We start from the raw sequence: 19,118 nt of genomic DNA on the forward strand, positions 1-19,118 counted from the left end.
AATTAAAAACGACAAAATAACTATGAGTGACTAAGAAAGCTATGTTTAAGGTTCAGTTGTTTTGCGTGGGTGTTTGTATAATTGGCTGGAAAAACAGCTATTCCCTGCTGACTACTGAATAAAAATGAAATTATTTTTACTACAATGATGTTTCAAAGTTGTTCTTCTGTACTATAGCAAAGATATAGCGTGTTTATATTACCATGGAATGGCAAAATGCTTTACAATAGCTACATGTAAAACAATATATGTTGTCCTTTTTTTTGTGACAAGCGGAATGACGTCATCAAATCATTCCTATTGCTATGGTCACAAAGATTGCCGTTATCCGGGGATAATGGGTAATCGGGAGTACACCCTGGTTTTGGCCATTTTTCCGACTTCGGACAACACCGGTCAAAAAATAACATCATTTACATAAATAGCACCGTCCGGAGGCCGTCTGGTAATCGCACGGCGTCTGTTTCGAAAGAGATTTTTTTAGGGGGCCGGCGAGGCAGTGAATACCGACCGAACATCTTATACTAATCGGCCGATTATCCTATGATGTCTGGGCGATAACCGGCCTATTCACCGGACATCGTATGAATATCGCCCGAGTATCCTAACGAACGATGCTTGTACCAGGCCCGGCCGAATGTCGGGCGATTGTCGGGCGGTGTGATTACCGCTCGATTCCCGGCCGGATATCGGACGATACTTAAACGATGTGTGAAGGATATGTGGCCGATTATGAAAATCTACGGGACACCGGAGAAATTTTAACTTCGAGTTAAAACTCTTCGGGCACCTCTCCGATGCTGCCTGAGAGCCCCGGCCACCGACCAAAATGGCTGGGAGTACATCCTAAACCTAATCGGAAGGGGTTGTGACCAAAGCATCTATGATGTCACATATTGATATGAAGTTGCGCTATAAATCTCGTGGCAGCTATGTGATTGATATTAAATGTGTTATTGGTTCGTACTGGGGATGTCATGTATCATAATTATATGGCTATGGTCTGGAAGAGAAGATATCGTAGTCGTTTCATCTTTTGAACTCTCTTTTTAGTTATCTATTTACACCCGTTTTGCTTATTAGGATTTCTCGTGCTGTTTGGTAATGGAACAATTAATGCTCGACGAAGTTATTCAACAGCTGACGACATCGAATTGTATTGTAAAGGCGCATGTAATGGCAAAAAAAATATGAAATGTCTGGGTTTAAAACAAGTTAATATTTTCTAATAAAACTCAAGTGAAAACTATATTGTTACCGTTATTGATGCGAAAAAAAATGTATTGTCTAGGTAAGATATCCATATGAGTTATACCATAGGTTGAAGAACTGGTGTATTCACCCCCTGCCGTGCCTCATTCTGACTATTTCATATTAGGAACCGAGCGATTTTCATTGTTAGAAGGGAGTGAATTATTCATAGAATAACACCCAGTATTTCCTCCTCGTAAAACTACAATATCGATCACTGATGATTTCGTCTTGTATTGAGATTGGCCATACGTATTCCCTTATCTATTGGTCATATGATCAAACGAGTGAAGGGAAGTGCCACACCCGTAAACTCAGACACGTCACTAGTAGTTGGATATAAATACACTGTGTTTTGTTGGCATTGATACATGTGGTGTGTATTAAGCAACTCGTTGTTTTTTGTTGTATTTTCCATTTATACTTGCTGCTTTTGACTTTGCAATACATGAAACTTTTAATGACGCTTACTTTCGTCTCTTTCAAGAAGGCATAGTTATTTAGTGACATTGATATGTTGATAGATTGCATGACGTTAAACAGGGCACAATTTCATCAATATTCCTTAACATGAGGATATTCAACAGCTTAAGTGTTTCCATATGAAATCTTTACTGGATTAATGAAATATCTTATTTTCGGAACGTTCACCTTCTGTAGGATTTTCCTGTGGAGACTTTTAAGTGAGGTAATTTCTTGAAGTTTAGGATTATTGATGAAACCGGTATCAGTTACAATACAAAACTAAACACATCCGCTGTTTCTTCTGCAGTAAGAATGTCTAGACAAGACAATCATTTCCAAACTTAATCAGAGATTCAAGTGTCTTAACAAGGACAAACCATCTGATGTCAAAACAAACCCATATATATATCTGCTGGTATTCTTTTCTTAGATCTGCCAAGATTAATATGACTGCACGCAAACATTTGCATGTGAAATAGAACATTCGAAATTGTAAAAACGTAGTGGAGGTGGTCCAAAAATATAATACTACAATTGAACATATCAATTGGCTCACCAGTTAGTTATGATTATGGAATCCCAATCACAGCATCGGTATAATTGTCGTATCTGTATTACCATATATATTACTCAATATACATATGGACCAAACATTTCTCTCATGTTCAATTTTGTAATGTTATGATATGTAGAACAACTAATTTCTTTGCTTTTCACATGTTCATGTTTAAAACGGATTTTTATTTATCTCTTTGTTTGTAAGACCTTACTGCATATACGGCTAGAGTTTGTTCATGACAATGACCACAGTGTTAGTCTAGCCGTACGACCACGCATAGCCTTAAGTAGTATTAGAAAAATCCACACTTTGAAAATATGTTACCATGTAAAGTGAACTGAAGCAGAAAATTTATCTATCTTCAATTTTGTGAAACAACGTAATATCACACTGTACCCAATGAAGCGGTTGATAGGAAAAGAGGATATAACTATTTTCATTTTTGTTTTTGGTTTTTGGTTTTTTATTTTTATTTCTCTGCAGTTTGATATTTTAAGTTTATTGTTTTGAAACCGCACAGACCTGGAACTGACCCGCTTGCGACGAACCTAGTGTGTCGCCTGCGGCAAACCTCATGTCAATTTCTTATTTGACCGCACTCCAGTTATCTCCCTCTTATCGTTTCAGGCTTGACAGTGTTCTGGGGAGCTTCGCCACCTATGCACGGTTGAAGGGTCGATACGATGATGACTGGATCGATCGTCTAAATCATTTGTACACCACCATCATTTTTATCATCTTCACCATTGTCGTCAGCACAAAACAGTATGTTGGCGAACCGATCCATTGTTGGTGTCCGGCGGAATTCGAAGACTCCATGGTTGACTATACAAACAACGTCTGCTGGATCTCCAATACGTATTACGTTCATATTGATGACGACATACCCAAGGAACGAACGGTACGCACCGAACGGGAGATCACGTATTATCAGTGGGTTCCTATGATTCTCCTGTTTCAGGCATTCCTGTTTAAGGTGCCATGTATATTGTGGCGGATACTAACAGCATCAGCTGGTGTCAATCTTGATAAGATTGTGACCCTCGCTGCAGAAACACAGTACATATCACCAGACGACAGAGAAAGGACTATCAAACATATCGTACGCTACATGGACAGATGGCTTGAAAATGCACGCGAATACAGATCAGGGTGTTTTATACGCTTGCGCCAAACCATATCAAAGTACTGTTGTATCGTCTGCGGCAAACGCTACGGGAACTATTTGGTCACTATATATATGTTTATTAAACTATTGTACATGTCTAATGCTATTGGACAATTGTTTATATTAAATGAGTTCCTGGGGACGAATTACAATGCCTACGGGCTCGAGGTTCTTGATCATTTGGCCAATGGGATAGACTGGAAGGAGTCGCCAAGATTCCCTCGCGTTACATTGTGTGATTTCAGAATTCGAAAACTGGCAACGGTTCAAGATTATACTGTACAGTGTGTTCTACCAATCAATCTTTTTAACGAAAAAATCTTTATTTTCATCTGGTTCTGGCTAGTATTTGTATCTGTACTAAGTTCTGCTAATTTTCTGGTGTGGTGTTACACAATGATTTTTAGACAGCATCGTATTCGATATCTAAAGAAATTTCTACGTATCAATGATTGCTACAAATCAGAACTTGATAAAAAGATGGCGGTGAAATTTGCCGAACAGTACCTTCGTCAGGACGGTATTTTCGTTTTAAGACTGGTGGGTAAAAACGCTAACGACGTGTTGGTGTCAGAAATAATTTTGCAACTCTGGAATCATTACCGGAATAAACCTTTGATAAAGCATGCGAACCAGATAAGTGATGACAATAGTAACGTTTGACTAGAAGCCTCGAAGCTCCTGAAACTTGTGAAAATACAGTACTATTCGCTCTCCGAAACACAAGACGAAAGACAAGCACTGGCCCAAACGTTGATGTCCAATTCATTCACGAACGGTTCAGTTCGGAAGTCATGTTTGGAAACAGAAGTTTGAACGTAAGCGAGATAGAGGTGGTGGCATCTAGATCTATCTAGAACGCGCTGATTGATGTAAGCACCGTGAATGTACTGACGCACGAAGTATGAAAAGTAGACGCTGTAACAACCTATGGGCTAAACAAGTCACCGTCCAACTTATCTTGTCGCTCTACGTACATATATACTTTGACTACGCATGCGTACAAAGGGTCGCATGAAGGCGGATGTGACCCTCGAAGGTTTATAAATCCTTCCCGGGCTCTTGGCAGGTCCACCTTTAATAGTAGAATGCCTAAAAGAAAAACCTACCAAAGAAAGTGAACCTGTGACTTTATAGTGACTTCTGGTCATGATGCCCTAAAGTGGCGATAACTTGCAACATTCTCTCACCCACCTTAATCAAGTTTTGCTTAGGATTTGTACGGTTTTTTGTTCCTCCATCTCAACAATTACTGAACATTTTGCTATTTGTATTATATTTCAACAGTTTTGCAAAAAAGAAAATCATAATCGTACAATGTGTACACTTCATGTAATTGCCAACATACGTGATTGGAATAAAACATAATGATTATTACATATACATGTATAAGTAACCATCAAAATGTTGTTAGAATATTGTGTTTCATAGTTAAGACGTTAAGAATAAATAATATTATTTATATTTGCATTTATAATATAAATTAGTTTTTGAAACGTAGAATGTAGATATGAAGAAAGTCATGATTTGTGAAGGGAAAAAGGAGCATTCTCACATTGTGTTTTCTTCTTCTTATGTTCACTTAAAACTTGTAAGATTTTGAATTGATTCTGATTCATCCTATTTCCGTTAGATATTGAAGAGATAGAAAGTGTCATTTTTATACTTGTAGCCTATTAACTTGTGTTTTGATTGTAATTGCATGTTAATCATTCTGTCTGTTTATGATTTACAAACGATTACTAAGATAATGTAAAAATTTCGGGTCAATGTGTTGAAGCAAACTGTGATGAATACGCCCATCTTGTTACCATGACAACACTACAGAACCTGTGACGTCATGGGCGTCATTTATAGTATTCAAAACACAATTTACTTGTTATAATATTTATGTCAAAGAGTAAATTAATATATACTTTATTAATATATGTTAAAATATGTTATTGTTTTGTCACGTTATGTGACGTCATAAGTTTGAGTGACTGCAAAAAGAGTGAACGAACAAAATTATGTGCAAGACGATACACATTCACCTCCTTGAAGGGAACCATACTAATAACATAAGAAGAAACACTATATGGAAATGAACCGTATTCATCGCTGCCACTGCATAGATGATTTAATCTCAACCATTCGTAATAATTTTATTCCGTGATTCTTATTTTGCAGCATTTTGGAAAATATATTGCGGCAATATAAATCCGCTGATTTACTGATAAATGTTCTTCTATGTGACAAGTCCGTTGAATTACTGATAAATGTTCTATGTGACAAGTCCGTTGAATTACTGATAAATGTTCTTATATGTGACAAGTCCGTTGAATTACTGATAAATGTTCTTATATGTGACAAGTCCGTTGAATTACTGATAAATGTTCTTCTATGTGACAAGTCCGTTGAATTACTGATAAATGTTCTTATATGTGACAAGTCCGTTGAATTACTGATAAATGTTCTTCTATGTGACAAGTCCGTTGAATTACTGATAAATGTTCTTATATGTGACAAGTCCGTTGAATTACTGATAAATGTTCTTATATGTGACAAGTCCGTTGAATTACTGGTAAATGTTCTTCTATGTGACAAGTCCGTTGAATTACTGATAAATGTTCTTCTTTGTGACAGTCCGTTGAATTTTCGAACACAACGTTTTCCTACGTGAAAAGTATTAAGTTGTCGAAATTCAGGAATGGCTGTGAAAATATTTACACCCAGTCTGAAATCATCTTTTTTTTACAGAAGAGCTTTTACGTGTTCACTGTGAACTAGTGATAAAGATAATATTTGTTTAAATAATTATTAAAAGGTCAACAAAGACTATCAGGCATTATGTTTAATTTTTGTTTAAACATGACTAAGAAGCAGTCATTATTTCCTCCTAAACATGGACTCACATGTATTTTTCTTAGAGTCTGCATGAGTTTATATGTCACGTCACGTCTAACCGTTAAAATCGGTAACAACAGATACATTAATCTCGATTAAAATTGTATCACAACATTGTACTTTGATTCTTGGAAGTGAATACGTATCGACTTCACACTATTGTATCAGAAAAAAATGTTGCATTCATGTTTACAAGGCGTGGCTTGGTTGTGAATATTATGATTATGATGTTAGTAGGATAACAATTTGAAATAGGTTGTTATCAAGTTTACTGATCTGTATGTGAGACTTGTATGATAGCATACAAAAGTGTATGCCAATTGAGCTTGTATCTCTGAAATCGTACGTAAATGTTCACAATTGTTTAATGCAAAACATAACAAAACGTTTAATATCTGGGGACAATTTACTCTAATACAAATCATTACATAATTGAAATGTGCAATCTATCCATGAATATTAAAAAATGTTTTCGATCATTCACCAATATTGGCTTCGATCTGTTCATCTATATAGGGAGTATTTTTGTATATTTGGTTTTTGAGAGTTTGATATTGGGATGATACATTGTAATCTATAATTATTGTAAATCTATAAAGATTTAATGACACCAGCTATAGTTTCTGATGGGGAAAAAAAAAGATAAAATTTTAGAATAAGTAATTTGGCTGTCAAGTTCAAGATACAAATCCTCTCTCGCAAGTACTTACGCATGATACTATGTAATTGAATGCTAATTGATAAACTGTGTAATTGGTGTAATGATGGGCGTGAACAATGTGTCTTGATTTTCGTTCACCACGCTCATAGACCCCGCTGAAGGGAAATGTGCTGTTGTGATTGGGTATTAATTAGATGGGCGTGACAGATGGACGGGATATAGCACGCCCCTCAGAAATCACTTTCCACATTTTAAAAGGCACGGTGTATTTTTTTTTTTTTTTTTTTTACTTTTAATACAAATCAGACACAAATAAGTAGTGGTTAAAAATTTGACGCCAAAATTACCGGGTTTTTCAACCTGATTGTTATGTTGTCGGCGCGCGTTATTCCATTTGTGCGATGCATATCTGTGTACAATACGTCTATCATACAAATGTGCGAATGTGTCTGCATGCATGATTTCGGGCGGAAGCTCATATGTTAAACAGATTTCATCTTTATTGAATTATAGTGTTGCTCTTTTGTATATATTGTTTAATTTTCAATTTAACTGTCAGAAGTATCTTCAAATGATATACGTTAAGGTATATATATATATATATATGTATATGTATAGCATTGATATGTATACATATACGTATATGACGTATACGTGTATGTTTATGCATCCCTTTTTCAATCTTTCAATTTTTCTTCTAGTTTAGAGTGTCTACCGTAGATTTTCAAGGAGAGGACAAAACCACGAAGATTACATATCCAAGCATCAAAAATGAATTGTCATAATTTTGAACACTTTTGCATATTTTATTAACTATCAGTCACATTTCATTTTGGTGCCAATTGCAACGTATGGCTACAAGTACAATGACCACCTGAACTGATTTAATGTCGAATACAATAATCATCAAAATATTTGCGTAAAATTAACCCCCAAAACTATAGAGTTGTATTGGTATACATACTGGTTTATGCAAATTGAGGTAAAATGACAACTTGATGAATCCTGTATCCCTTTATTATGCAAGAACCCAAATAGGTGACATTAAACGTGTTTTTGCTTCACTACGCATGTTCATTGTACTTACCAATCTAATCACCCGGCACACGGAGCAAAGTCAAGTATTACGCATGCAATATACTTCCTGTTGATATATTGATAGTCTGATTTATTTGATAATTATAAATAAAAATAAAGATGCCAAAATTCATATTTTCTCCATTTAAACACCACTTCTTCATTTTAGTTGTTCCTGATTTTAGCGTAAGGTATGCTGTAAGTACTGTCATATTAATCAAATGAACACAGACCAAAATATATCTTTGTAGAATTACCATATTTGTTGCAAAGCAAATTATCATCCAGTGTGACTGATTGTGTGCTTATAAACATGTATAGCCACTGTACGATCACTGAAAACTGACAAAGAATTAAAATGAGAATATATGTCTATATATCAGCCTCTTATACACACATATGTATATTTCTCTCACCTAGAACCAAACATGGCCTAAATATATTCTCACCATCCACTATCTGTCAGTCCTATGCATACACCGACCCAACAAATGTCTGGTTAAGGCTTTGCTGATGTGTCGGCTTATACCTGCCGTGATAAAGATGAAATTTCACATGAGTTTACTATTCAGTTTTTTCTTTATTGTTGTTTCTTTTGATCTCAAGGAACCAATTAACGAAGTTTACTGTATACAAATAAATGTCAGTAATAGATTTTACATGTTTGAATATGTTACTTGAAACCATCAAGAAAACAAAATACTTTTAAAGTTGTTTTTTTTACATATATATGGGTTTTCAGTATGTTGAAAAATTAGCGAAATTTTAGAAAAATGATGAAAATATATTGCTTATACAGACTGTATTATGTTTAAGCTTATGCATCGAATCTTAAAAAAATAATTCGAGAAATAGCATTAGCCATGCATTTTGGAAAACAAATCAGTTATCTAAATTAATATAAGGAACTCAAACAATATCTATAATTACATTTTCTGTCGCATTTTTGTTAAATTAAGTTGCGGTTACAGCTTTGCTACATGCTATCTCTCTGAAGAGATGATGGAATTTTGTGCTTAGTTTTTTTTCCTCGTTTACCACAGTTCAACATTAGAAACGTATCGTCACAATCTGCTAGAGAAAGATGACGTATAAAGTGTGTTCTATGACATCAGTGCTATTTATAGAAGTTTTGTTTACATTCCACTAGCTGTAAATTATATATATATATGTGTAATATATATATATGTATAGAAAATACACTGAAAACAATTGTTTCTGTTCTTCAATAAGAAAGGAAAACAAATTTTTTTCAGAGAACAAAACTTTAATAAACCTATGCACTGATGAAAAGTTGTGTTTGTTTTTATTACCTGACAGGTAGAAGATATGATTATGTAAGTGTAGAATGACAAGGAATTATCAGACAACTACAAAGTAAACGGCATTTCAGACTACAAACATCTCATGACATTGATGATTGTACTATCACACAAGATATGTATACGCATAATTTAATTATAATTTGTAAAACCAAGTGCTTTGCTGGCATTGTTTGAAGTTATTTTAGTGTGTATGATAAATAACAAAACAAGCACAAAAAAAACAACTTCATATCAGCCGGTGCAGACATAACTCGAAACCTGCAGTTTCCATGAAACTAAAATAGATAGTTTATTGGAAGAAATAAACTGAAGCTGTGTCTTATACAAAATAAAGGATTTTAGACACAACTAAAACTCAATTGCTTGAATATTCCACACATTCATGATATTTTCCTCCTTACAAAGGAGGCTCAGGTGATCCGACTGGAAAGGTTTGGGTGGTATTGCTTACGTATTTTACCAGCCGAATTAGAAAAGGCCAATTACTGACAACACGGGTCAAACGTTTTGGACCTGACCATATATAGCAGCAGGATAAAAGTTCATATTTTAGTTAGTTAGTGATTAATGCAATTGTTCATGAATGGTTAGTCGTGGATATATTTAACTTCTTTATGTTTACAGATACTTGAGAAATGCAAAAATCTCATGTTAAGAATCTTACAACAGAGACATTATTACGACGAAAACACAGGTCGAAACCAACGTGTAACTTATTTATTAAAGACAACTGTTTAGTTTGAACCGAAGCGGGAAACAACAAAAGAACACAGTCTAGTCATTAATTTTCCACGCACTTGGCGGAACGTTTATGTAATAGTTTTTAAATTCGAAGACAAAATAAAATCATGCTGTATTTGATATTGTTTTTATGATCAATTGCATACTAGTTTTTTTGTCTTCATTACACTTTGTGAGCATCCTCTAACGACAAACCATTACACAGTGTAAGCATTTTCTAACGACAAACTATTACACTGTGTTAGCATCCTCTAACGACAAACCATTAGACTGTGTTAGCATACTCTAACGACAAACCATTAGTCTATGTGCGCATCCTCTAACGACACACCATTAGACTGTGATAGCATCATCTAACGACACACCATTACAATATGTGAGCATACTCTAACGACAAACCATTACACTGTGTGAGCATCCTCTAACGATAAACCATTACAATATGTGAGCATCCTCTAATGACAAACCATTAGACTGTGTGAGCATCCTCTAACGACAAACCATTAGACTGTGTGAGCATCCTCTAACGACAAACCATTACACTCTGTTAGCATCCTCCAACGACAAATGATTAGACTGTGTGAGCATCCTCTAACGACAAACCATTACACTGTGTTAGCATCATCTAACGACAAATGATTAGACTGTGTGAGCATCCTCTAACGACAAACCATTACACGGTGCTAGCATCCTCTAACGACAAACTATTACATTATGTGAGCATCCTCTAACGACAAACCATTAGACTGTTTAAGCATCCTCTAACGACAAACCATTACACTGTGCTAGCATCCTCTAACGATAAACCATTAGACTGTGTTAGCATACTCTAACGACAAACCATTACACTGTGTTAGCATCCTCTAACAACAAACCATTAGACTATGTGCGCATCCTCTAACGACACACCATTAGACTGTGTTAAGCATTATCTAACGACACAACATTACAATATGTGAGCATACTCTAACGACAAACCATTACACTGTGTGAGCATCCTCTAACGATAAACCATTACAATATGTGAGCATCCTCTAACGACAAACCATTAGACTGTGTGAGCATCCTCTAACGACAAACCATTAGACTGTGTGAGCATCCTCTAACGACAAACCATTACACTGTGTTAGCATCCTCTAACGACACACCATTAGACTGTGATAGCATCATCTAACGACACACCATTACAATATGTGAGCATACTCTAACGATAAACCATTAGACTGTGTGAGCATCCTCTAACGATAAACCATTACAATATGTGAGCATCCTCTAATGACAAACCATTAGACTGTGTGAGCATCCTCTAACGACAAACCATTAGACTGTGTGAGCATCCTCTAACGACAAACCATTACACTCTGTTAGCATCCTCCAACGACAAATGATTAGACTGTGTGAGCATCCTCTAACGACAAACCATTACACTGTGTTAGCATCATCTAACGACAAATGATTAGACTGTGTGAGCATCCTCTAACGACAAACCATTACACGGTGCTAGCATCCTCTAACGACAAACTATTACATTATGTGAGCATCCTCTAACGACAAACCATTAGACTGTTTAAGCATCCTCTAACGACAAACCATTACACTGTGCTAGCATCCTCTAACGATAAACCATTAGACTGTGCTAGCATCCTCTAACAACAAACCATTAGACTATGTGCGCATCCTCTAACGACACACCATTAGACTGTGTTAGCATTATCTAACGACACAACATTACAATATGTGAGCATACTCTAACGACAAACCATTACACTGTGTGAGCATCCTCTAACGATAAACCATTACAATATGTGAGCATCCTCTAACGACAAACCATTAGACTGTTTAAGCATCCTCTAACGACAAACCATTACACTGTGCTAGCATCCTCTAACGATAAACCATTACACTGTGTTAGCATCCTCTAACGACAAAACCATTATCTGGGGCCCTTTTAAAAAAAACCAAACCCTTTTGAGATCCTTAAAAAAAATTTAAATGGTGAGCATCCCCTTCCCAAAAACCCCAACTTTAACTCCTCAAAAAAACCATTAATTTTCTTCCCCCCAAAATTACCTTTTGGGGCCCCCCAAAAAAAACCCCCCCCCATTTTTAGATTTTTAACCAAACCATTACCGGGAAAACCCCCAAGAAAAATTAATTTGGGGTCCTCTAACGACAAACCTTAACTGTTTTAGCAACCTTTAAAAAGGGAACCCCCCAAGAAAATTCTTAATTAAAAGAAAACCCTTAAATTTACATTCCCCCAAAACCATTTTGTGACACCCCCAAAGACAAAACCCTCATCTTTTGCATCCCCCCCAAAAATTTAAAATGTTGGAATCTTAACGCCCCCCTTCCCCCTTTTTTGCCCCGAAAAATTAAATTGTGGGATCCCCTAACGAAAACCTTACCCCAGACCTTAAACAAAATTAATTGGGGGCACCTTAACCAAAAATTTAAATGTTGACCCCTAACAAAACCATTTGGTTAGCCCCACCCAACCAAAAATAAAGGATTGACCCTTAAAAAAACTTAACCCGGGCCACATTTAAAAAAACCAAACTTGGGGGGAACCTCTAAAAAAATTTTGGGGCATTTAAAAAACCTTACTTGGGGAGCATCCTTACGAAAACATAAGGGGAATCCTCAACGAAACATTGGGGAGCATCCTCTAACGAAAACTTAATTGGGGAGACCCCGAAAACCTTACTTGGGAATCCTTAAAAAAAAAAATTTTTTCCCAAAGAAAACATTCATTGTTTACACAAAATAAATTTTATTAGAAAATTTTAACCTAACGACAAAAATATTTAAGTCCTCAACAAACCCATCTATCTTTAACTTACACCTTAAAAAACTTTTGAGTCCCAAAGAAAAACCAAGACCTACACCAAAACCAAACAAACCATTACAATATTGGATCCTCTAACCCAACCAAACTGTGAGCTTTTAAACCCAAAACCCTTTCATTGTTAGAAACTCTAACACAAACATTTTCTTGGTTCTGGAAAAAAACACACCCTCAAGTGGGCAACCCAAAAATTGACCTTTTCCCTCACAAACCATTTCACTGTTACACCTCTAAAACAAAAATTCAACTTTTCCCCCTCAACGAAAACCTTAACTTTAAACACCTTCTTAAACGACAAAATAGACTGTTGAGCACCTCTACGACAAACCAAAACTTTAGCATCCTCTAACGACAACCATTCCATTAACCCTACAAAAAACATTCACCAGATCAACAGTCTTTAACCCTTAACCATTCCCTTCCACAACCCAACATAATTGGGTTTTTCTTTCGCAACCATTAGGGGACACTCTAACGAAAACCATTAATTTTGGCATCCTCAACGACAAACCATTAACTGTTGGGTCCTCTCACAAACCATTACTTTAGCATCTAACACAAACCATTAACGTGTGGGGCCCCTAACGACAAAAAATTGGGGAACACCCCAAATTACCCTTTTCACCTTAACCCAAAAATTTAACTAGGGCAACCTTAACGAAAAATAAATATCCTCTACGACCAAATTTAAATGTTTAGCATCCTCTAACACAAAATTACACTTTTGAGCATCCTCAAAAACAAAATTAAACTTCAAGATCCTCTAACACAATATTACTTTTGGATCCTCTAACGACAAATTAACTGTGTGAGCATTCCCCTTACACAAAAAACCATACAATTTTAGCATCCTCTTCAACGAAACCTTAACTGTGCACCCTAACGAAAAACCATTTAAATTGGATCCCCTTAAACAAAACCCTTAAATTTTGACATCCTTAAGAAACCTCAACATACAATCTAACCTCACACATCATAAGACATTTAAGATTTACAGACCTAACGACAAACATTAATTTTGGCACCTCTAAACCAAACTATTACACCTTAACACCCCAAGAAAAATTAAAGTAACCATAAACATTTCACTCCTCTAACCCAAAACCATTAAATTTTTGGGGACCTCTAAAAGACAAACCTTACTAATTGTAGCTCCTAAACAAACCATTAATTTTGGCCCTAAAAAAACCATTACTTGTAGCATCCCCTAACACAAACCTTCATTTGCTTTACACCTAACCAAAATTTAGACCCCTTTTCCAAACTCCGGGCCCCAAACCAAACAAATTTGAATCCTTAAAAAAAAATACTGTGTTATTCTCCTAAAACATACATCTTTTGGGTATCAACAAACCTTAACTTGTGACCCTCGAACAAAACAACATATGTGAATCCTTTAAGAAAAACCATTAAATTTGGGGAGCTCCTCTAACGACAAACCACAACTGTGGACTCTAACGACAACCATTACCCGGTGGTTAAACACCTTAACGAAAACATTAATTTAATCCTCTAAGCAAAAAAACCCTTTGGGAAAATCCTCAACGAAAAAAACTTGTTAACCCCTTAACGAAAAAACATTTGGCATCCCTCCCACAACCCATTACAGTGTAACCCCTTTTAAAGCAAACTATTAATGTTTGAGGCCCACTAAACCAAACGGACACCAAGAAATTCTCCCCTAACGAAAAACCTTAACCTGGTTTTTTCCGACAACCATTACAATTTTTCATCTAACGACAAAACCCTTAACTGTGGGCATCCTCTAACGACAAACCATTAACCTGTGTAGCTATCAAAACAACCATTAGATGTTGGACTCTAAACCAAAACCATTAACTGTGTGCTCCTCTTAAAAGACAACCATAAACTTTTACTCCCCTAAGACAACCATCCCTTAGCATCCTCTAAACGACAAAAATTACCTGGTGAGCATCCTAAACCAAAACCTTAAAGTTCCTTTAACCCTAAAAAAATTCTAACCAACGAAAACCCTTACACTTTAGCTTCCCCTAACGAAAACATTACACTGTGTGAGATCCAAACAAAATTAAATTGACCTCTAGACAAACCATTAGCTTTAACCTCAAAACAAACCATTACAATTTATCCTCTAACACAAACCATTAAATTGTGGATCCTCTAAAAACCATTAACTGTGGTTCCTCTTTCCAAACCATTAAATTTTAACCCCTTTAAAAAACCTTAAATTGTAGACATCCTTAACGAAAACCTTAAAATTTACCACCTGTTTCACACACTAAGGAAAATTAACGGACATTCCCCGCAACCTAAAAGAGCCCAATAAAAAACCTAAGGACAAAAAATTAGAACTCCTCTAAAAAACCTTCCCCTTTAACATCCCATAACCCTAAAACTTACACTGTGTAGCTCCTCTTTAAAACAAACCATTGACCTTTAAACTTTTAAAAAAAATATACTTTGAGACCTCAACGAAAAACCATTTGGTTTAGCCTCCTCTACGACAAACATTAACGGGGATCCTCTAAACAAACCTTACTTTGGGCATTCTAACGAAAACCATTAACTCAATCCTCTAAGAAAAAAACTTGGGTACCTAACAACCCAACCTTCTGTTTAATCCTCAACCAAAACATTACTGGGAGCATCCTCTACGACAAACCATTAACCGTTCAACCCTTACAAAACCACATTACCCCCTCTAAGCAATTCCCCTACACAAACCATTACACGTTTTGACCTCTACACAAACCTTAACTTAGTGTTACCAACAACACTTAAACTGTTACTTAAAAAACCAAACTTTTAAAAACCTTAACCAACCATTCCCTTGGGGAACCTCACAAACCCTTACATTTACCACAACCCACCCAACAATTGTGGACCCTAAAAACAAACCTTTGGGTTTAACGCAAACCTTAACAAAATTGCTGACCCTCTAAACAAACCTTCAAATTTACATTTCTCACGAAAAATTACATTTGAGCATCCTTACGACAAACCATTAATGTGTGGGCCTCAAAAAATAAACTTGTTAACCCCTAACGAAAACCATTAACTTTTAGCTCCTTAACACAACCATTACTGGGTGGACCTCTAACCAAAAACCCAACTTGTGAGCTCCTAACGACAAACATTACACTGGTGGATCCTCAACGAACAAACTTTTGCGGAACCATCTAACAAAAACCCTTTTACTTTCTAAGCAAACCTTAACACACACCTCAGAAACCATTGATTAACCACAAGACACCTTAATTCCTCCTAAACAAAAATTTGGGGCCCCAACCAAACCCTTACATTTAAATTCCTTAAAAGAAAAACCTTATGTGGGTAACTCCTTAACGCAAACCATTACACTGGGCCAACCACAAAACCCCTTTTAAGAAAAACCCTTAAAGACAAAACCATACACTTGGGCATCAACAACAACCATTTCACGTGTTAGCCCTCTAAAAACATTAAATGTTAAACATCCCCTAACGACAAACATTAACATTTTGACCCTCTAACACAAACCAAAAATTAACTTGAGACCCTCTAAAAACCATTAACTTTTCCCTCCTCCAACGAAAACCTTACTGTGGCATCCTTTAACACAAAACTAGGGCTTTAACCTACAACAAAAAACTTTACCCCCTCTAACAAAACTTTAAGCTCCTCTAACGCAAACCATTAACTATTAATCCTCAGCGAAAAACTTAATATTCACTTGAAAACCTTTTAAAAAAATTCTGAACCTTAACGGACCTTCACGAAAAATAGTTTAAAAAAAAACCATTACTTTTGAAAACCTTCAAACACCAAAACTTGAGCATCCCTAAACAAACATTACCTGGTGGAGCATCCCCAAACAACATAAAATGTGTGAGCATCCTCTAACACAAAATTAACTGTTTGAGCATCCCCTAAAACAAACCACAGCTAACTAACAAAACCATTACACTGTTGGACCCTTAAACGACAAAACCTTATATTTAAACCAAACCACAAACCCTTAAGCCATTGGTTTTAAACCCAAAACAAAAAATTAAATTTTAGCACCTTAACGACAAAACATTTCAGGTACCCTTAACGAAAACCATTACCTGTTTAAACTTAAAAAAAAAAACCATTAAAAATTAGATTTCCCCAAACAAAACCATTTAAAATTTTTAGCATCCAAAAGACCAAAAATTAATTACATACTCCCTTTAAAAAAAACCCTAACGTTGGCATCCTAAAAAACCATAATGGTTTAACCAAAAATTAAAAAGTGACTCCTACAAAAAAAACTTTGGGCATCCCCTTAAGACAAACCCTTGGGCCCTCTAACCAAACCTAAAAACGTGTGGGCATCCCTTAACAAAAACCATTTTCCTTTCCCCCAAAACCATTAATTTTGAATCTTCTAACCCACAAACATTGATGTGAGCATCCTCTCTAACAAAAAACCTATTAATTGGTTTAGCTCCTCTAACAAATTAACTGTTAACCTCAAACAAAAAACCATTAACTGGACCTTAAAAAAAAAATTAACTTGTCCCAACTTCCCAACAAACTAAATTGTTGGGGAACCAACAACAACCATTACATGTGGAGATCCTCTAACACAACACCATTAACTGTAGCATTTCCAAAAGGCAAAACCAAACCTTTGGGAGCATCCCTTAAAGAAAACCAACAGGTGGGGATCCCGACACTACTTGGACTTTGAAAGACAACACTTTTGAATCCTCTACGAAAACCATACGTTGGAAACCTCCAAACATTTAAACCTTAGGTTTACCTAAACCCTACCAAAAACCCCCGGGAGGAAAACCAACCAAAACCCATTCACTTAAACACCTTAACACCAACTTTATTTTTACCCCTTTAAAAATACACTGTGTGAATCCTCTAACAAAACCTTAACTGTGGTACTCCCAACGACAAACCATTAGATTTGGGGACCCTAACGACAAAAACAATTAAATGTGTTAGCATCCTAACAAACCATTACACTGTGAGCATCCTCTAAGACAAACCAAATTTAAATTTTAAATCTTAACGCAAAACCTTAAATAACCTCTAACCCAAAAACTATCTAACACCTCTAAAAAACATTAACTTTGGGAACTCCCTAACCGAAACATTAAACATTTACCCAAAAATCATAAAATTAACCAACCAACTTAACAAAATTAAGTTCCTACAACCAAACCATTAGACTTTAGCATCCTTAAGCAAAACTAATTTTACTTAACGACAACCATTACAAATTTTAGAAACCCTAACGAAAACCTTAACTTTTAGCTCCTCTAAACCCCAACCCTTCAACTTCTAACAAAAAACCAAACTTAAACCTCTAAACAAACATCCCAAGAGCATCCTCAAAAAAACCTCATTAGAATTTAAGACACCAAACAAACTTCTTGGAACCTTAAGGGAAAATCCCTTTTTGAGCATCCTCTAAGAAACCAAATTTTAAAATTGGACCTCTAACGACAAACCATTAACTTGGGGAACCTCTAAAAAACCATTGTTTTGGGGGCACCCTAACAAACCATACTTGTAGCATTCTAAGACAAAATTAATTGTGAACCCAACAAAAAACCCAAATTTACACTTTTGCATCCCCCAAAATATTGCTTTTAACCCTCTAACCCAAACCATAACATTAAGGACTCTCTAAGACAATTACTGTGTGGCATCCCTCTAACGAAAACCATTAATTTTGAGTCCTTCGACAAACCATTAGATGGTTCCCTTAACACAACCATTACATGTGTGAGCTTTCTCACAACCATTACACTTGTTGCAATCCTCTAACGAAAACCATTAGACTATGGAAGCCCTCTAAAGACAAACTTTTTTTTCCTTAAACCAAAAAACCATTACAATTCTAACCCAACCAACCACTTGGTACATCCTCTAACGAAAAAAATTATTTTCTTAAAAACCAAAACCCCCAAACCTAAAACATTCACGCAAACCTTTCAAAATAATTTTAACACAACCAACCAATTGGCTCTTAACGACCAAACACACACTTTAATTTAACAAACCATTACATGTTAGTCCTCTACGACAAACCATTAACTTGGCCTCCCTAAGAAACCTTAGTTGAAATCTCCCAACGAAAACCATTAAAAGTGGCACCTCTAACGACAAACCTTACATGTGAGCCCTAAACA

General features: G+C 35.8%; 1 protein-coding gene across 2 annotated transcripts in view; it reads left to right on the forward strand.

Annotated features, from left to right (window-relative positions):
- Window positions 1–10,253, forward strand: part of LOC117317568 (innexin unc-9-like) — a 104,935-nt gene extending 94,682 nt beyond the window's left edge. For both annotated transcript variants that reach the window (XM_033872403.1, XM_033872402.1), the window contains exon 2: window positions 2,903–10,253. In XM_033872403.1, the coding sequence (XP_033728294.1) occupies window positions 2,903–4,106 (1,204 nt within the window). In that variant the 3' untranslated portion in view covers window positions 4,107–10,253. The remainder of the gene's footprint in view (window positions 1–2,902) is intronic.
- Window positions 10,254–19,118: the final 8,865 nt, after the last annotated feature.

This window comes from Pecten maximus, chromosome 19 (genome assembly GCF_902652985.1).
Source record: "Pecten maximus chromosome 19, xPecMax1.1, whole genome shotgun sequence".
Taxonomy (NCBI): Eukaryota; Metazoa; Mollusca; class Bivalvia; order Pectinida; family Pectinidae; genus Pecten; species Pecten maximus.